Here is a 21,659-nt window from a genome sequence, read left to right on the forward strand (position 1 = left end):
CGGACAAAGTTGGTGTCAATGCAAAATGAAAATGCAGTTTAAAATGCAAATAATAAATGGATTTTTTTTTAAAATTACATATAAAATCAAATAAAAGAAAAATAAATAAATAAAAATCAAATATAAATAACTATATACAACTTTATACATATATAACTACATACAACGATGGAAGGATGGATGGATGGATGGATGGACTGACGGATGGATGGATAGATAGGAAGATAGATAGATAGATGGATGGATGGATGGATGGATGATAGATGAATGGATGGAAGGATGGATAGATGGATAGACAGACATATGGATGGATGGATATAGATGGATAGATAAAAGGATGGATGGATAGATGGATGACAGACAGGCAGATGGATGGATGGATAGATAGATGGCAGACAGACAGACGGATGGATGTATGGATGGATGGATAGATGACAGACAGACAGACAGACAGACGGACGGATGGATGGATAGATAGATGACAGACAGACAGACAGACGGATGGATGGATAGATAGATGACAGACAGACAGACGGATGGATGGATGGATGGATGGATAGATGACAGACAGACAGACAGACGGACGGATGGATGGATAGATAGATGACAGACAGACAGACGGATGGATGGATAGATGACAGACAGACAGACAGACAGACAGACAGACAGACGGATAGACAGACAGACAGACAGACAGACAGACAGACAGATAGATAGATAGATAGATAGATAGATAGATAGATAGATAGATAGATAGATAGATAGATAGATAGATAGATAGATAGATAGATAGATAGATAGATAGATAGATGATAGATAGATAGATAGATAGATAGATAGATAGATAGATAGATAGATAGATAGATAGATAGATGATAGATAGATAGATAGATAGATAGATAGATAGATAGATAGATAGATAGATAGATAGATAGATAGATGATAGATAGATAGATAGATAGATAGATAGATAGATAGATAGATAGATAGATAGATAGATAGATAGATAGATAGATAGATAGATAGATAGATAGATAGATGATAGATAGATAGATGATAGATAGATAGATGATAGATAGATAGATGATAGATAGATAGATGATAGATAGATAGATAGATAGATAGATAGATAGATAGATAGATAGATAGATAGATAGATAGATAGATAGATAGATAGATAGATAGATAGATAGATAGATAGATAGATAGATAGATAGATGATAGATAGATAGATAGATAGATAGATAGATAGATAGATAGATAGATAGATGATAGATAGATAGATAGATAGATAGATAGATAGATAGATAGATAGATAGATAGATAGATAGATAGATAGATAGATTGATAGATTGATAGATTGATAGATTGATAGATAGATAGATAGATAGATAGATAGATAGATAGATAGATAGATAGATAGATAGATTGATAGACAGACAGACAGACAGACAGACAGACAGATAGATAGATAGATAGATAGATAGATAGATAGATAGATAGATAGATAGATAGACAGACAGACAGACAGACAGACAGACAGACAGACAGATAGATAGATAGATAGATAGATAGATAGATAGATAGATAGATAGATTGATAGACAGACAGACAGACAGACAGACAGACAGACAGACAGATAGATAGATAGATAGATAGATAGATAGATAGATAGATAGATTGATAGACAGACAGACAGACAGACAGACAGACAGACAGACAGATAGATAGATAGATAGATAGATAGATAGATAGATAGATAGATTGATAGACAGACAGACAGACAGACAGACAGACAGACAGACAGATAGATAGATAGATAGATAGATATTAGCAATATCCTTATTTTAGCAAAAATGGATTCTAACACGCCCCGAAAGCGTTTGCGTCCTGTGCTTTTCACTTTGCGCATGGATCGTCAAAATAGAGCCCAATAGTTTTAATAACTCGTTTCTACTAATTTTTTTTTATTTTTGCCATGATGACAGCACATAATGCTTGACTAGATATTATTCTTCAAGACACTAGTATTCAGTCCAAAGTGACATTTAATTTCAAGCCAATTCGTACTTCCGGTTTGAAATTAATTTTTGAATCTGCGTCACGGCCATGAGATCTTAGCGTGTGTTCCAGCGTGTATACTGGACGACTGTACCTGGGTGTACCTGGGTGTTCACACGTCTCTGAGTGTGCTGCATTAATGCATGAGTAAGACTTGGTTCAAACCAATCAGCGCGCTCTATTGTGCAACTTCATTAATATTTCTTAATGTTACAGTGTAGACGGCGTCACGGCAGAGACGCCACATTGTGTTGGCAAAACAAGCGTGCAGTGTTTCTTTCCTAATTTGCTGAAGTAAAGTTTTTGTTGTTTTTGAGTCATGTGTGGATTACAGTGTATGCGACGCGTGACAACAATACCTATTACTGTCGTGTAGGATTTTCACCGCATTTTGTGACTAGAATAACACATGCGGCTTACCTGCCGAGTTTATCAAAGTTACAGAGAAATGCAGAGGTTTTTTTTTTTTCTCTCATTCGCCGTGTGGTATCAAACATTGCATGAAATATAAACATTTACAGCAGTTCCTCGAATCAAATATCTCGTTTGTCACGAGGAGCATGAATGAATTCCCTGAATGAAAGAGTCAAACTGCAGTTAAAGTCCACCATTTAATAATTTGGCAAATAATTCGACTACAGATGTCCATGTAAACACAGTCACTTTCTCCCCTGTGTGTGTGTGTGTGTGTTTTGACTCTGAAACTCAGCGGGTGCTCAAATAGACACTCCCATATCATCCCTCTTTTGCTCCTCCGACACTCCCCCCTAAACAGAGCTGGACACGCCCACTTTTCTGACTTTTTCCAAAGTAGAGGTGTGAAAACACCCTGCTGAAACGAGGGGGTCTCATGGCCCTTTAAAGGCTTAACTAGGTTAATTAGGGTAAAGTTAGGGTAATTAGGCAAGTCATTGTATAACAGGGGTTTGCTCTGGAGACAATCCAACACTAATACTGCTTAAGGGGGCTAATAATATTGACCTTAAAATTAATTAAAAACTGCTTTTATTCTAGCAGAAATAAAACGAATAAGACTTTCTCCAGCAGAAAAAAAAATATAGGAAATGCTGTGAAAACCTTCCATCTTTCACAGGAGGGCAAATAATTTTGACTTCACCTGTAAATTGAGGAAGGTGAACATACCGAGCACTTTGATAGGAGCATCTTTCAGGCTGACGATGGCTTTGGCGAAGGGAATAGTTAACGTAGTGAAGTTGTTCGGGTTGCAGAGAAGTGGACACTCAGGCAGGGTCAGGTACAGTCTCAGAGCCTCGATGTCTGGAGGAGAACTGCTCAATTTGGGAAGGAGATTCTTCTCCAAACTAGCAGCGATCTGTGTGTGAATGACACATGCATAGATTACCACAGCAAGCGGGAGCACTGCAATTATGATTGTCATTTCTATTAGCTTATAAACAGTGAGCATAAAGGGAAGCTATATTGCAAAAATCCCTTCTATAAGAAGTTTAAACACAGTTGTGTGTCTGCACTGTGTGGATATCTCCAGCCTCTAATGCTCAATATGAATGAGTTGTATTATTCATAATCAGACTAGATAGAAACAGTCTGCAGAAACACTTTGATTGACATTCACCCTTTGTACATGTCATCAGAGAGGGAAAGCCCCGCCCACTAGTGCCCATCTCTCCCTCATTAGCATAAACGGCAGCCCTGAGTGAGAAGCAGCTACATTATATATTACAGTGTTTCCTCTAGGATTTTTTCCAGCTGTTGCAACGGGCCTTTTTTTAACACAGACTTACCAACTACCTGTGGCGTTATTTCAAATAACAAATGTCGTAAGCGCAGTATTAGAAGTCGAGATCGCATTTATGTAATAGCCTACGAGCATGCGGATCTCTTTGCTTGCGCGCCAATTTCCTCTGCTTCTTTTTTTTTTTCTCTCCTTCTTCTCTATACAGATCTTCATGTGCGCTCTCAAATAAACGCACTAAATCACACTTCAGCAGCGTTTATGTAACAAGTATGTCTCCAACATTTATTATTCTTGCTAGGAATATTCATGAATGTGTCCAATACCTGCAAAGCACTATTAATGCATTCTGAAGTAAAGTGAAACGGCTATACGTCGTGTTTGCTGGCCTCACGCATCACGCACCTGTCTGTCAGCCAGTCAGTCAGTCAGCACGTAACCTACAAGGTTTAAACAAATGACGCACAGCACTACGGTTACAGAAAAGTTTGCGCTGTTATAATTCACTTACCTTTTAATACGTTTTGGTGCGATTATTACCCGCTATTAAAAAATATAATGTTGAATAAGAAGCTGTAATGTGGCCGTGGCGGAATGAATTTTGGCGCGGCGCCCCGCCATGGAAGAATGAATGCAGCGGAAACCATGTATTATATTACATAAAATATGTATCCTATAAAACATTTCTAGCCTAAAATTGACAGAAAATAAAGTTAAATATCTGAACAAATCAGATTCCATATTTAAAATTGATAACACCAAATAATTTCCATTCAGTCAGATTTTGTTAGGCCGCAGTACCAGACATGACCACCAGATGACATCCAGTTTATCCCCCTATGTTTTGAGGAATACAACCTGTATTTGTTTCCAACTTCTGACAATATTTGTAACCTAGACATGAAGTTCTAAAGTGTATGCGCAGTTTGATTTGAATTCAGCCTCTAAAAACACCAAACAAATGTTTACACGTGGATTGCTGTAGCAAAGTAATGCTTTACGATTCTGATACGTTTTCTAGTAGCAAATTATTAAATAACTGTTGCTCAGCAATATCTATTACTGATACAGATCTAACACGCCAATCTAATACAGATGTTGAAGCTAGAAATGCTAAGCTTTCAAATGATATATTTTGTCATAGTTTGTCATGATTGCTTTGAGTTTAGACTACAATGTTATGATTTTAACATGTAACCAAAAATGCTCTCATATAGAGTGGGTACAGAAAGCATTCAGACCCCCTTACATTTTTCACCCTTTATTATATTGCAGCCACTTGCATAAATCCTTTTATTAATTTTCTTGTCGACTTAGTCCCTCTATTAATCCAATTCGCCACAGTGGATTGAACCGCCAACCTATTCAGCAAGTTTTTACACAGCGTATGTCCTTCCAGCTAAATCTTATCTCAGAGAAACATCCACACACACACTAATACACTACGGACAATTTAGCCTACCCAATTCACCTGTGCTGCATGTCTTTGGACTGTGGGGAAAACTTGAGCACCAAGAGGAAACCCACGCGAACGCAGGGAGAACATACAAACTCCACACAGAAATGCCAACTGAGTCGAGGCTCGAACCAGCGACCTTCTTGATGTGAGGCGACAGCACTACCTACTGCGTCACTGCTTCGCCCACTTGCATGAATAATTTCTCCACTTCACTTCCTAATCCGCAATTGCCTCTCTTGATATACCACTAACTGTACTAAAAAAATAAATAAATAAATAAAAAAAAATTTTTTTAAATTGCTAAAATTTTATTAAAAAAAAAAATTACTAAATTACTAAAAAATTACTAATACTTTACTTCTTAGACTTTACAGACCTGAAACTCGCCTACAGCACTTATTCATTGTTGCTCTTATAGTTGTGTAAGTTGCTTCCTTGTCCTCATTTGTAAGTCGCTTTGAATAAAAGCGTCTGCTAAATGACTAAATGTAAATGTAAATAATTTAAGTTAATCTTTTGTACACACAGCATCACATACTGACAAAAAAAAAATCAGAATTGTTGACATTTTTGCAGATATATTAGAAAAGAAAAACTGAAATATCACATGGTCCTAAGTAGGGCTGTGTGATTAATCGGAATTTAATCGCAATTTTAAATGTTGTGATTATCTAATCGCAAGAGGCTGCAATATGAAATATATATTATTTAACCTCCTCACCCCCAGAGCAATTGACTGCTGTCTTACTAGCCAATTGAGTGAGCACACTTTCATTCTGCCCAAACAGAATTGCACAACCGAACAACGCGGAACGCCCACAATAACAAACAAACAAACAAACAGAAAAAGCACGAACGAGTGGGATGATGGCATCTGCCGCTTCAAAAGCATTATATAGACTAATTAATATTAAAGAACAACAGCACTTGGGTAATATGGGAATATCTTGGTTTCAAAGTCACAGACAGGAAACAAAACCAGGTAATTTGTAGCTGTCGCAGAACAAGGAAATACAACAACCATCACCTAAAAATGCACCACAGGCTCATATATTTAACTTAGGTGCTGTCCATTTCCTCTGATCATCCTTGAGATGGTTTTAGACCTTTAAACTGCGATCACACTGCACTTTTCTCCCTGTAGACTTCGTCAGACCCTAAGCGCAAGCTCGTGCCACAAGTTTTGCAGTTTCGCTGCATTGGAAACTTCAAGCTGGTGAATTCTGACCTACAAAATCGCATCACATGATTGCGTGAGACCAATTGAGGATTGAAACATGACCTCTCCGGACAGAAATTTAAAATATAAAACACTCACTTTTTTCAATGTCTAAACATCTTGTTTAATCCCGCCCTTTTCGCAACGCTGTACAACAGAATTATACACGCACAAACTCTAGTGTGACCACAGCATTATTTGAGTCCTGATGTGTTTGAATCTACTGATTGGACTTGATTAGGAAAGCCACACACCTGTCTATTTAAAGTGTTTAGATGTCAGGGCTCAACAATAAGGACTGGGGCCAGTGTGAAAGACACTTGGGACAGTAGACAGGATTGTTACTGGCCCCTATCGGCCAGTATTGTTGAGCACGTTTTTTTTTTGTAACGTGGTAACAACCAGTACAGCGAAAAGATGGCAACATGGCGGCAAAATTAAACAATGAGGCTAAAAGAAAACATCTGTTTCTAAAGTCTTAGAAGCAGACAATTACATGGGAACAAAATTAAGAAACTGAAAAAACTAAAACAAAAAACAGTTGTCAGTTTGGCAAGCCATTTTTATAAAAATTATTTAGAATTGCATTAAAATACCTGCACATTTTTCATACTGCTCTTTCATTTGCATAAAATCTTGAATTTTGCTCATTATACATTTATTAACATATTTAAAATGTTTAAATTCTAGATTCACAGGCATAATTTTGCCATTATTTAAAATATGTGGCTAAGAAATAGCTATTAACTGTTTAGTTTTTTTTTTTTTTTGGTGGGGCCAGGGAAAATTTTGGCAGGGCAAGTAAAAATCTCAACCAATAGCCCGATCGGACCCGTATAAAAAATCCTTAGCGTTGAACCCTGGATGTAAATGAGTCTGCATTGCTTTCACTCATGCTGGAAACATTAGGTGACTTACGATTTGTGAGATTTGTGGGTGATCGGTTTGGATGAGTTTGTGGAAGAGCAGACGAGCCGTGTTAATGTCCACACCGGAGCACTTACTGCTCGTGCTGTAGTGATCTGGATTACTGCAAAACAAAACATTCACGTTAGAGAAACTATAATCTGATTTTACAGAAGTTATTCACATATGCTCAGCAGTGCAAAAGATCAGCGACATCTAAATAAACTTGTAAACATGCTGTGCTTCTTCTAAATAAAAAAAACTAAACAAAAAAGAAAATTGCACACACTTATATTAATTTGCGGCTCTCAGGAATACTTGATTCTGATTGGTCAATCAAGCATGCCATTACATATGTGGTGTTTTATTAGATAGATATATCATATATTACAATATATATCAAATAATAAGTAGGTTAGTGTAGGCTGCATTCAGCTTTCATATCTGCGAGCTTTACATTTAATTAAAAGTGTAAACTATTACAGCTCAGATCAATGTTTTGTGTATAATAGTTTATTTTTGTGTTAAGTATCCATATAACCAGCAGGATAATGCACATCTAGCTGGCTGTTACACAAAATAAACCCTTTCGTTTTATACAACAGCTGCTGATAAACCTGTCAGGCTTTATTCTGAGAGCACAACCGGCTGGATGTACATTATCTTCGGCTTAAATGCATTGATGATTTGGTTACCTTGAAGACAGAAAGCTTCCATTGAGACAACTCGCAGAAGAAAACACAAGATCAATCTCACTGCAAGAAACACAGAACACACATAACTGACATGATAATCAGACATGTCTTAATGCCCGTTCCAATATTAAAAAAGAAAAACAGAAAATATAAATACAACAACAGGTCCCACTTTACATTAAGGGTGCTTTCACACCTGTGAATCGATTCAGTTGTTCTGAAACAGAGATTAAAATTGTTACATTGTTGCTCTTTGCTCTTGGAGCGGTTCGCTTTCACACTGCAAAGTTTCTAATCAGACCAAAAGAGCTAAAACAAGTCACGTGCGAGTAAACTCTCCTCACATTGGTCAGAGTGTCAGGGTTTATTTTGCAGAGTCCCGCTCAGCTGTCAGGAGAGGTGGTGGTTTGGTGGTGATTGACAGGGTGCGGGCGCGTGACGTGTCTGAGGAGAGATGCGGTGGGGAGGGGTGAGAAGGGTGCGCGACGATGCCTATTTGAGGACTAGGAGAGAGATGCGAGATTACCGGGAGATCATCACTCGTTTGCGGGCATCCGGAGACTCGCGAAACTTCCCGCCATACTCATAATTCTCTCTTCATATAGCCGTAAGCCTATTACATATCCATAAAACACTGTGATATAACCGCGCTCGGATCGGATCGCTTTCTCACTGCAATCGAACCGCTCCAGAGTTCGTTTCAATCGAGCCGAGACCACCGCATTCAAGCGATCTCGGAGCGATTACTTTGGCGCGGAACAGAGCGCGATTGCCCTGTTCACATATGCCAATCGAACCGCACTAACTTGGCAAACGAGACACGTTCCGAAACAAAAGTGTAGGTGTGAAAGCACCCTTAGTGTCTTTAACTAATAAGCACTTACACAGAAATTAATAATTAGTTACAATGTACTTATTGTGTAGATACATGTATTTACTATGTACTTATGCTTGATTAAATACCTGTATGTGATTACATCTGTGATTAACTTCTGTAATTACATTTGTAAATACACTGTTGACCATCCCTTACACCTTAACCCACCCTAAACCTACCAATACCACCAACCCTGTCCAAAACCCAACCTCTATCCCAACTCACAAGCACCACAAGTGTTCTCAAATACATTATGAACACAGTAAGTACATTGTATTCATTTTTGGATGCAAGTACATAGTAGTTAAGGACACTTAATATAAAGTGGGACCCAACAATAAATATATTTGAGTCCCCTGACTGGCAATAAAAATCGGTTTATTTTTAGTTTATGCTTTTCATTTGGCACTACAGCCCTTTGTAACCAGCAGGTGTCCTCAGTGTGCTGTTTCTAGCATGTCTGAACAGTGAATCCAGCTCGTGTAATATTCATTAAATAATGCATAAATCTAATAAAACTGTACTGGAGAGACATGTATTTAGGCCTGTTCACACAAAGCATGATAACTACTAATAGAAATCTAATAATAAAAATATATGAGTGTACTGATAAGCATTAAAAAAAGTTAACTTTTTAATTTATGCTTTTCATTACACATTCATTTCAGTTTGCTGTTTCTAGCAGATCTGACTAGTGAATCCAGCTCGTGTAATCTTTATTTGATAATGCATAAATTTAATGAAACAGTACAGGACAGACATGACTTAAGGCCTGTTTCCACAAAGCATGATAACTAGTAATATAAAAAAATAATAGGGATGTAACAATATTGTAAATACCGTCATACCGCAATAGTAATTTTTTTCAATATCACCGTAGGCGCATGACTCAATAAAACTATATTTCTGAGAAAAGTTTGCTCAGGCGAATGAAGCGAACGGGAGGTAGCGGGAACTACAATTCCCATCAGCCTAGGCGTGGCCATCATCCTTTGCGGTCTGTTGTCACTTCAGATCCAGTAATGTGGAAATGGAGTGTGCTGCTAGTAGCGGGGAAGAAAAAGAGCTGGAAATGATCGAACCTAAAGCGGGTTTTAAATCTGATGTGTGGAAGCATTTCGGTTTCTTTCTAAAAAGATACGAAAAAGGAGAAAAGGTGACAGACAAAGACAAAAACAGCATGCAGGCACTGCCAGACTGTGGTGAAATATAAGTCGGGGAATACGACTAAAAACAGTCATGGAGACTGCAGAACACAGCACACTTGTTAGATTGATGCAGACTTTAGCCCCTTTCACACATACAGACCTTTCCGGAAAATTACCGGCAATTTTCTGGAAAGGTTGTATGTGTGAACAGGCCCTTTTTGAAAATACCGGTAAATTCGATCTGGCTATTTTCCGGAAAGAGAAGTTGTAACATTACTGGCAATTTGCCGGAATGCTGCGCTGTGTGAATGCAGAAGGAAGATTCCCGTAATAAGCGCGTGCACGTCTAGAACGTGCTGACGTGAGACGTCTGCTTTAGCCAATCACAACAGTCAGACGCATTTACGTTCGCGCGGTTTGTGAGGATAAAAGCCTTTGAATATTTTTCCAGACACATTTAGCTGCTAGAAGTGAGTCTGATCACGTTTATATGTTCTTCTTAATGCCAACTGTGTAAATAACCATCGATGAGATGCTTATGATAAGCCGTTGTTTGTTTACCTTCAAGCTTTGCGTGTGCCTGTGAAACAGCCTGTGAGCGCCAGCACACGCACATATCATGAACATCTCGACATGCGAAAGTGATCCTGCGAAAGTTGTTCACAATATTGATCATCCACAGAGTTTGTAATTTAGTCAAATGTTTACAAACACAAGCGCAGCCGTTTAAAGCTAATTTGTGTTGAATGATGTCAGAATTTACCGGTATTTTGAAATGGATGTGTGAATGCTCTTTTCCGCAAAATTTCCGTAACGTCCTCGCCTGTGTGAACAGCGCTTTTTTGAATATACCGGTAAAGTCTTTCCAGACATTTTCTGGATATTTACCGGTATCACTGTGTGAAAGGGGCTATTGACTTGTACCACAAAGAGACCTCTATCTCACTCATGGCTTGTCCTCTTAAGTGGTGGAAAGACAATGCACAACGTTACCCACTGCTGTCAACCTTGGCTAAATCATATCTCTCTTTCCCAGAAACCTCAGTCCCAAATGAGAGGGGTTTTTTCTGTTGCAGGGGACATGCCCAGAGATCCAGCTTTACCAGATTATAGTTATATGATAATTTTCCTTAAAAACCCATCTCTATCTAAGTGAGTGAGTGATTAAATGTTGAATGTGATGAGTTTTCAACAATACTAAATTGAAACTTTTTTTTATATGGTTTAATAGTTTTTTGTTATTAAAATTAAAAAATTGAAGTTCCTGTTTCGAAACTTACTAAGCCTAATTTGTATGTCATTAATATGTTCAGTGTCACTTTTTTTTTGCCACTTTTTTCGAGTCTTTTCATTAGTTTTGTTTTTCCTGTAAATGATTCAATAAATACCGTACCGTGCCATTCATACCGAGGTATTATCATGCCGTGAAATTCTGATACCGTTACATCCCTAAAAAAAAACAATAAATATATTTATGTCAACTGACGAACAATAAAAATCTGTTTATTTTTAATTTATGCTTTTCATTTGGCATTATCATTCTGGATCCAGCAGGTGTCCTCAGTGTGCTGTTTCTAGCGCATCTGACCAGTGAATCCAGGTTGTGTAATATTTATTTAATAATGCATAAATGTAATAAACAGTAAATTTAGTGATCACAGTCAGTGTGCTGGATTAAAAACAACATTAAATACTTTGCCAAGCACTTCCAAAGGAGGCAAAGCAAATAAACTGACACTAGCATTGGAAACCTGAGGTACTTTAACTTTTATACTTCAATTAACCAGCCTTGATTAAATGTATTTTTACCATTTCTTCCCATATGGTATAACAATCGTTTTCTAAATAATAATTTTCTTAAAATAATGTTTGAAAAGAGGACTTAAAATCAAGAGGTTTCTCCACAATGTCATCTGTAGCTTTTTAAATTGCAATTTATATTAATAAAATCATTAAATTTTCTAAATATTTCTGAAAGTGATCCCAATTATATTGATTCTCTGCATCTTTATTGCTAAAGATTGATTTTATTGTTTTATTGATTTAAGATTTATTGTATTTAGTGTAAACAGGAGTTTCAAAGCTACATATCCTAATATAAAAAAGAGTGTAAAGAGGGTTAAAGCAGTACTCTGTGATTTCTGCTGGTATCCTGCCAAGGCCGTGATTGAGCCACTTCTGGATGAGTTCAGTGCTGAGTGTGTAGATCTGTCCAGCAGGTCTGGTTATCCTCACATCCAGTGGGGGACCGTCATCCTAAAACAACACAGCAAAACAATGCAGCTTATTGAAATGAAAATAATGTTTTGATTATTTTAGAATCAGTATGTTAGTTTTAAGGATATCTATAAGCTACTGTGCTCCAAAATACGCATTTAGAAGACATAAACAACTAAATGCGCACAGTTTGTACTTTTGACTAAAGGGATTAACAATTTCTTTCACATCAAATCATATTTCTGTTTCGCATCAAATCTTCTGACCAATCAAACGCTCTCTAGTGTCTGAACACTTTTGTCTTTGACTCGTGTATATACTCATGCATAAAACTAGGGCTGGGCGGTTTGGCAAAAAAAAAAAAAATCTAGGTTTTTTATAAAGTATGACCGATTCACGATTTCGATTTTATTTTATTGTGTTACTAGTCTTCTCAAAACATTACAACAGCATGACTGAAGTAGCATTCTCTTTAAAAGTAACTTGAAAACCCATCTGGTTAAGGAACATTGTATTTTTAATGGCCATGTCCTACAAAAATCAGTCAAGGTGTAAATAAATGTAAAACTAATTCACGAGTTAAACATCATTGCTGAAGATTTGAATAAGAAATATTTGTGTAAATATTGCACTTGCAGGAATACAGGGGTATTTTTGCTAGTTTTGCTGAGCCTAGGAAAGATTGGCTGTCAGCTCGGCTTTGTCTTCTGATTGAATGTCAGGTTGTAAAGCTGCTGCCTTTCCTTAAAAAGATACAGTGGAAGAAAAGGACTGAACATGGAAACTGTAAAGCCTAATTTAACCCAATGTGTGAAGTTGTGGACGTATAGCAGGAGCAAATACAAGCACTAGATGTGTGTCTAATGTAAAATAATATATTTAATCTATTTTTCTTATTTCCCCTTTTAAATATCGATCATTTGATATGCTTTGCTCCACTCTCTGTAATATGCTGCCTGATCTGTCTGGTTTTCAACTAGGTCCGCTAAATGACGTCATGGTGGCGGCTACTTTCATTTTCACTGCTACAGTCCCTCACCTCTGCTCGTGTTCAAACCAAAAGATCGGCGCGGTTTTTCACATGGCAGGCTTTTACGTCCTTCATACATGTTGAGATCGAGTTTATCGACTTGATGAGGGAATGTCTAGACCAGTGGTTCTCAAACTTTTTTCATCAAGTACCACCTCAGAAAAAAATTGTCTCTCCAAGTACCACCAAAATGAGCAGTATTGAACTACAGTAGCGTAGTAGGCCCTGTAAAGCAGCTACAACTCTGCACAGTTAAAAAAACGTGGCAGATTACCTCAGAAATATAGGCTGTATGTCATATATGACATATTATATACATCATTTTTGATACATTTTTAAATGTGTATAGCGTGTACATGACATATTTAATTTCTCCGCGTACCACTAGAAGGAAGTGGTACCACTAGTGGTACACGTACCACAGTTTGAGAACCACTGGTCTAGACAATCCACACAGACGTTACTCAGACTAATGCAACAAGTAAAATCCTACATGACTTCACGCTTTAACAAGCAGTAAAGCAGGTCGCAGATCAGAAGTGCCGCGACACGCCGCGCACATGACAGTTTAAACTATCACACACCAAACGCGCACATTCACATGATATTTAACATGAAACTAATCAGATGGCGCTCAGAAATATGACCTGCGTGGTGAATCATGGCTGGGTGGCGCCGGTGTGTGTATAGAAACCTGTTTAGAATTCTAAAATCCTTGGCGCTGCGTGGTGCTGCGCGTCGCGTCGCCGAGAGGCGCTTCTGGTGTGCTTCCTGCTTCATACAGAGTGTGAACCCAAGTGCATTGGTGCCATTATAATGTATTAAATATATATATTTTTAAAAATCATGATTTCTCGATTTGATTCAAAATTAAATCGTCTTAAAATGTAAACTCGAATTAATCGAAAATATCTGAAAAATCGCCCAGCCCTACATAAAACCTCTGCTGCTTTTCATACCTCAGATAAAGCGTAGTGAGCGAAACTCTGGTCTCCTCCAGCATAAATCCTCTTCACACAGTAACTCCGCTCCGCCTCTGAAATGCGCAATTCAACACACTCAAATACCCTGTCAAATCTGAAACATCATCAGCTTATAATGTAACTCTGATCTAAGGTGATTCAACATTTTGTTAACCAACAAATGAACAATGATATTTATGCACAATGCTACGGCACAGCTAAACATGTGACCATTAGCTTTATTGATAAGTAAGCATTCTGCAAATGATCTTATCCAACTCACACCACATCAACCCTTGTGTGCTGTTAGGGTGTTTTCATCCACTCTGGGGTGATTTTGAGGCTTAATTTGGCCACAGCTTTCTCTGTGTTTCAGCAAATGCAATGATTTTTAGAGGAAAAATCTTATTTTGATGCATATTTTGTGAAAATGCTTTGAAATGCTTTCAAAAACTCAACACACTCTGGGCAAATTGACTCTCCTTTGGTTATGTTGGTGCTGTTTGTGCTCCACTGACCTCCATTATAACAAATTTTTTGATTGCAAAGGCATGACGGCATTTAATCATGCATTCTTAATCGTTGCTGGTTTTCTCATCTATACTTGTTGCCTAGACATGCATTGTCAATATGTATAATGATTAAATTCACATCAACGCATGCAATTGAGAAACACAGAGAAGGACAGCAGTCTGAGAGGTGATTCTGCAGGCACTTTTGAAGCTCACCGCTATGATCCATGGCAACAGGGTCAGAGTGGGCTCTCCAGCAGCCCTTCACCGGTGTGGGACTGATGCGGTTGCAGGTGGAGCGCGTTCCCAGCTGACCGTTTCCCCCGAGACCGAACGAATCTATCTTTCCTGATGAAGGGATGAACGCCAGAGTGTGCTGCCTGATGAAAAGGCAAGTACCAAAACAAGTCATCATCTCCACCACATTGAAAATACCCGATTCTTGTAGGCTTTCATATGTTAAATGTAAAAACCAACAGGGCCGGATTAAACAATGGGCCTTATGGGCACAGGCCCAGGGGCCGGTGCGCACTAGGGGCCCCTGCGAGGGGGAAGAAAAAAAAGACAATTTCGGAGTGTCTTTTTTGGCTAATTGCAAATAGCGTATCTAGTTGGAATAAGCTATTCAGGGATTACGCCCATTAATGCCTGATTGATAGAGACAAGATGAGTAAAGAGCTGTCATTCATTACAGCCGCAATGGCGCACCTTGTAAGACGAACAGCTTCATCTTTTGACGCGATTAATCATAAACTCGGTTCGAATCCACCATCAGCTGAACTCGTGCTACTTTTTTTTCTCCCCATTACATATCAGCTTGGAAATATATTTATTTTTAACAGGAAGGAAACATTTTTTTTTTTAAATAATGCAAATGTGATATAAAGTCACAAGTGTCTCGTGGGTATTTAATAATGTTTAGCCTTATTATAGGCGCCTGCCGCGCCTCCCTCTCTGCAAAAACTATATTGCTCAGACAACTGTATTTCCTCTGAGCAAAAAAATCGCGATCACACATTAATATTATTATTATATTTAAATTGCCTTTCTTTCTTTAACTAAACAGAATGCTGTGATTGGTCAAGCGCAGAAACGTCAGTTTTGTAATAACCCGCACTAAACTGAGCGGACTTTAGTGTAACGTTATATCTGTCATAGATCAAAAATGAGTGGACAAGTGGATTTAGCAAACGCGACAGAAAGAGGAGAGGAGGCATCTTTATTGAGGCATTTTCATACACATCATCTTTAAACAGACCCGTGATCAGGAGAATGAGGGTACAGAAGAAGACGTTATGGTAACTTTAAACGATGAGTAGCTAGCATTAACCAGGCGGAGGAGGCTAACGGCAGCGCAGCGCGGACTGGATTCATCGTGTGAGAGACAGACAGAAAAGGAGAGAGAGAGGGAGAGAGAGAGATAAAGGCCCAGAAGAGGAAAGAGACGGGAGAGAAGATGTATAGTGTGTGTGATTTCTGATACTTTTAGGGTTATAATCAAGTCTTCATCACGAGAAGAGTAGAGAAAATACAGGGAGAGGAGGAGAGAAACAGTAAATTAGTGTTTGTATTATGAAAGACTCAGATTCATAGAACTGGATTGGAGAAGCATTGTGCGTTATATGCCATGGCAATAATATGCTCTATAAGTTTGTAAAAGAAATACATTACAATACCATAAAAAATAAAAAATAAAAAAATATATATATATATAGGTGTATATATATATATATATATATATATATATATATATATGTATATATATATATATATATAGTTTTATTAGTATTTTTATTCAATGCTTTGAAAAATAAGTTAAATCTTTGTAGACATATGTATTATATATCATTTATTATATATCGTTTATTTAAATATGTGGGCAACAAATTATAGATTCATTTTATTTAAAAATGATTATATTATTCTTATTTTTTAAATTCAACTATAGGGGTGCGGCCAGGTAGGGGGCCTTACAAGACAATGTGCCCAGGGGCCCCTGAGTTCTTAATCCGGGCCTGAAAACCAATGTGCATGAGATTTGCATTATCTGGAGACCTTGTGGGGTTTAAAAATTACCCCAATCTCACATCTGAATTTCTTGTGCCGCTTTCACTCAGGATCAGCAATTTCTGTGATTATTCTGGATATTTACACCCAGATCATACACTACTAGTCAAAAGACTGAAAACATGAGGTGATATGGAGACCCGGAAGGGACATGATGATATGGGAAGAAATGGGTGGAAGAACTCTCAACTGTTGTAACTGTCTCAACCCTGTCTCCCGCTTTTTCCAGGATTCTCCCGTATTTTATCCTGCTATTAGGGTTGGGCGATGTCAACCAATTTGGCACTGTACGATGTCTAATGTGAAACATGGCGATAGATGATGGCATCGTCGTCATAGCCAGATATGATATAAGATATGAGGAGGGATCCGGTGGTGAAGGGTGCGCGACTTATTTGAGGACCGGAAGGAAGACGCGCGATTTCCGGGAGATTATCACTCGTTTGTTGGCATCTGGGAGGTCTATATGCATTTGCGGGAGACTCCTGGAACTTCCGGGAGACTCGGGATGCCTGAATATCACGTTTAACAACTATAGTGAGACGTGATCCAGCGGTACATCCTTGATAAACTGTCCGACGTGCACTGCTCTATGCTCAGAGGAGCACATGACCGTGTCTGTGTGTGGTCATGTGATGTGTGTTTTCAGCAGACGGAGGACTTTTTAGAAATGCTAGGTAAAACACGGTGTGGATTGGAAAATTTTCGTTCTAAAATGCCATTTTTACACCAAGATGTATTAGTGTAAACGGGGCCTGAGTGTGTATTTTTAGCGAGCGTGTCTGTGACGGGGGCAGGGCGGAGGATCGTCGATGCCGGCTCAGCATTGTGTTGTCTATTGTCCATCATCGTCTATCGGCCCAACCCTACCTGCTATCATCCTATTATTAGGCATTTTCCAAGCAGCAACCTCCCGCTCTCCCTTGGGAAGCTAATACGGAAGTAACTAAAACTGCAATTCTTCATTTCTGTCTGCATGTTTACAGCCTGGTAAAAAAGATGGCTTTGGTGCATATAGCCATGATTACCATTTATGACAACAGTGAGGGGGGTGAATTTTTTTATAACTCATCTGTTTCGTTTTTATCAAGTTTTATTAAGTCTGCATAATTAAGGGCGTGGCAGCACTTGAGTGACAGCTAGGTCTCTCTGCTCGCTGTCTCGTCACTTCAGCTGATTACGGCTAATTAGCCGATGAACTCGGCATATACATCGCATTTTTGTGTTGGTTAATGTTTCTTTACACAGTTAGTTGGCTTTTCAGATTATTTCCTGCAATCATCAGATGATATGGGATGCTGTGTTCACTTAATTGTGCTCACAAACCATTCACGTGGCCTCCGTTTCCCTGGTGAGTGAAATTATATACTTATACACCATCTCCATAAATGTATTTGTTTTATGTAAGATCATTTATAATGTTATTTAGAGCTGTAAAGCACTCCAGTATCTGACAGATTGATTAGCTGTAGGCTCTAGATCAGTCATCTGAAGCCTTGTCATACAGTGTTATGCCTGGATTTCCATACCTGTCAACATTGGGATGTGAAAATAAGGGATATGCCCACCATAATAAGGCAACTACAAACTCTCTGCTGATGGAAAAACTCTAAATGACAAAATTGATGTTTCATCAGTTGGTCAAATCATCTTTTTTTCATAGTTGTAGACTCATGTAACCTGTGCCTTGTGAAAACGCGTGTCCCATTTACTCCTGTTAGCTTGTGTCTACAAAGTCACAATAAGCTTTTTTTTCTACCCTGGACTTGAATCCATCTCTGAGAACGCACAGATCTGTGTATCTTCAGAAGGAAGCTTTTGCACCGCCTGCATTTATCCATTGACTTCCATTGTTTTTGATTTTGGCTAGCAGTTTCCAACATTCTTCAAAGAATCTTCTTTGGTGTTCAACAGAAAAAGCAACTACGTTTTTAGAACAAGTAACGAGTGAGTAAATGACGAAAGAAATTTAATCTTTGATTAAAGGATCTCTAAAGATCACAGAAAACACTCTGCAATTATTACAGTTTACCACAGGTAATACTAACCCCATGTCAAAACCGCTATACTTACCGACCACATGCAATCTGTGAAACCACGCTCCCCATGAGCTCAAACACCTTTCTGGGGTTGACCTCATGGTTTGTGGAGTTGTGTCCCAGCTGACCATATCCACCAGCTCCAAAAGTAAATACACCGCCCTCCTATAAAAACAAAATAAATAAACAAAATACTTAAGTATGTAAAGTGATTTGCAGTGTGGCTGTATCCAAAATCACCATTAAGTAGTGCACTATTTAAAGAAGCAGCCATTAATAGTGGAGTCTAAAACCAGAATGGATGTTCTAAATGGCCCGTTTCCACTGAGTGGTACTGTACGGTTCGGTCAAAAGCGTACCAAACTAAATTGTACCGTACCACTTTTTCTGCACCCTTTCAAAAGGGTATCAAACAAGAGAAAGGGTACCAAAAGGGGGCTAGACGCGCAGCTGAACGCTATTGGTTTACAGAGATGCGTCATTCGCTTACGCAACAAGCCAGAATGAAAACAAGAGCCGCCATGTTTAAAATACACAGCCGAGAGAACATTTATTAGGGCTGCTCGATTATGGGAAAAATCATAATCACGATTATTTTGGTATCATATCACAGACTGTAAGGGTCTGTATGTGTTCATATATGTTGCATTTATTTATTTATTTTATATAATTGCAGATGTTACTGTAGGCTATTTCACACTGTCATTGATCTGCAATTATATTCAACTCATGTTCATGGAAAAGTTAGTAATGAACATTTATAAACAGGTATTTGTGTATAAAGCATCTGTTTTGTGTGAAGTGCTTCTCATGTGATATGTGAACGACCAGTACAGCGTTACTGTGACATTTATACAAGCGAATATGACGTCGAGTGAAATTCTCAGTCATACATCAGGCCCACCAAAAGGGAACCCTTGGTAGTGGAAACGGAAGCCTTATAAAGGTGACCCGCACCGGCCCGGTCCGTACCGTACTGTACCAGTCAGTGGAAACGAGCCAAAAGTGCACTCAATCAATCCCATAATGCACTGCAATAATCAACCGTTGTACACTCAACAGGCAAAAAACACTCCAAAAGCACTGTGGGTATGTGAATGAATTATCACACATGACCACAAGATGGCATCCACAGCAGAATCCCATCAATTCAAGATTCTAAATAAAATCTTACTCAATTAAAGCAAAGTTTGTCTTTACATGACAGAAATCAAAATACTGTGTTTGACTAATAACTAATCACAGGATTAAAAATCTAATGCATCTGAGGGCCAAGCAGCAAAATGGCATTCCTTCAGTGCTCATATTCACTCACTCAAGTGGACTATATTAGTGAACTGATGTAGGGAGTAGTGAATAAAAGACGATCGCAGCATATAACAGTTGAATTTAAAAGAACATTAAAAGATCCTGTAAAATGAAGGCATACCTTTGTTAGCGCTGCCGTGTGGTCCTCTCCACAGCAGATGTAAACAACCTGTTGAGACCTGAGAGTCTTCAGCAAGACTGGGAAACGGCGATCTGAAGAGAGAGAGAGAGAGAGAGAGAGAGAGAGAGAGAGGGAGAGAGGGGGTGAGAGAGAGAGAGAGAGAGAGAGAGAGGGAGAGAGAGAGAGAGAGAGGGAGAGAGAGAGAGAGAGAGAGAGAGAGAGAGGGAGAGGGAGAGAGGGAGAGAGAGAGAGAGAGAGAGAGGGAGAGAGGGGGTGAGAGAGAGAGAGAGAGAGAGAGAGAGAGAGAGAGGGAGAGGGAGAGAGGGAGAGAGAGAGAGAGAGAGAGAGGGAGAGAGGGGGTGAGAGAGAGAGAGAGAGAGAGTTTTAATTTTATTGCCACCTCAGCTTCTATGGCTATGTCATGACAAAGAAAGTAGATCAAGTTTATCACGTTTTATAAACACCAATTTTCTATAATTATAAAAATATTCTAACAATTAAATGTCATCAACAGCAGTAATTAATGTCCAAGGTAAAATACATAAATAGAAATAATGTTAATATAAGATAAAAATCTAGAACAGTTTTTTAAGGTTTCCTTTTGATAAAAATTTTACAATTTTAGATGGATTCACAGTAAAAAATATTTCCTTTTAAGTCTCTCCAGATAAAAATTGTTGTCTGCTAACATTAAAAATGGGGCATTTCACAAGAATACATTTAACAGTTTGGTTTCTGTTGCAATATAGACATTTTGGTGGTTCTTCTCCTTTAAGTAAATGTTCATGCGTGAGTCTCGTGTGTCTAATGCAGCATCTTCTATAAACAAACTCATCGTGTCTTCACCTAAAAAATAAATTAGATTTTTTTTCTATTTTAGGCTGAATTTCAAAAAGTTTATTTTCTGGGCACTGATCCCATTCTGTTTGCCATTTGTTAAGAATATAGCCTTTTATTAGTGGCTTTAGATCGGAAGGAGGGATTTTACACTCCTTCAGCTTTCCTGCTAGGGCTGTTTTGACGCGGTGATCTGAAGAACAGCACACATTTTATTAAACAACAGAGGATTTTACTACTTCATTATTCATTCATTCATTTTCCTTTGGCTTAGTTCCTTTATTCATCAGGGGTCACCACAGCGGAATGAACCACCAACTTATCCAGCATATGTTTTACACAGCGAATGCCCTTCCAGCTGCAACCCAGTACTGGGAAACACTCATACATATTCACATTTACACACACTACAGCCAATTTAGTTCATCAATTTCCCTATAGTGCATGTGTTTGGACTGTGGGGGAAACTGGAGCACCCGAAGGAAAC

General features: G+C 38.4%; 1 protein-coding gene across 2 annotated transcripts in view; it reads right to left on the reverse strand.

The window, feature by feature from the left end:
• herc4 (HECT and RLD domain containing E3 ubiquitin protein ligase 4) overlaps window positions 1-21,659 on the reverse strand; it is a 59,475-nt gene that overhangs the window by 21,702 nt on the left and 16,114 nt on the right. For both annotated transcript variants that reach the window (XM_005173035.6, XM_068213120.2), the window contains 8 exons: window positions 20,336-20,427; window positions 18,941-19,071; window positions 15,017-15,180; window positions 14,286-14,362; window positions 12,211-12,335; window positions 8,055-8,114; window positions 7,372-7,483; window positions 3,205-3,394 (listed from right to left, as the gene is read on the reverse strand). In XM_005173035.6, the coding sequence (XP_005173092.2) occupies window positions 3,205-3,394; window positions 7,372-7,483; window positions 8,055-8,114; window positions 12,211-12,335; window positions 14,286-14,362; window positions 15,017-15,180; window positions 18,941-19,071; window positions 20,336-20,427 (951 nt within the window). The remainder of the gene's footprint in view (window positions 1-3,204; window positions 3,395-7,371; window positions 7,484-8,054; window positions 8,115-12,210; window positions 12,336-14,285; window positions 14,363-15,016; window positions 15,181-18,940; window positions 19,072-20,335; window positions 20,428-21,659) is intronic.

Source organism: Danio rerio, chromosome 13, assembly GCF_049306965.1.
Source record: "Danio rerio strain Tuebingen ecotype United States chromosome 13, GRCz12tu, whole genome shotgun sequence".
NCBI lineage: Eukaryota > Metazoa > Chordata > Actinopteri > Cypriniformes > Danionidae > Danio > Danio rerio.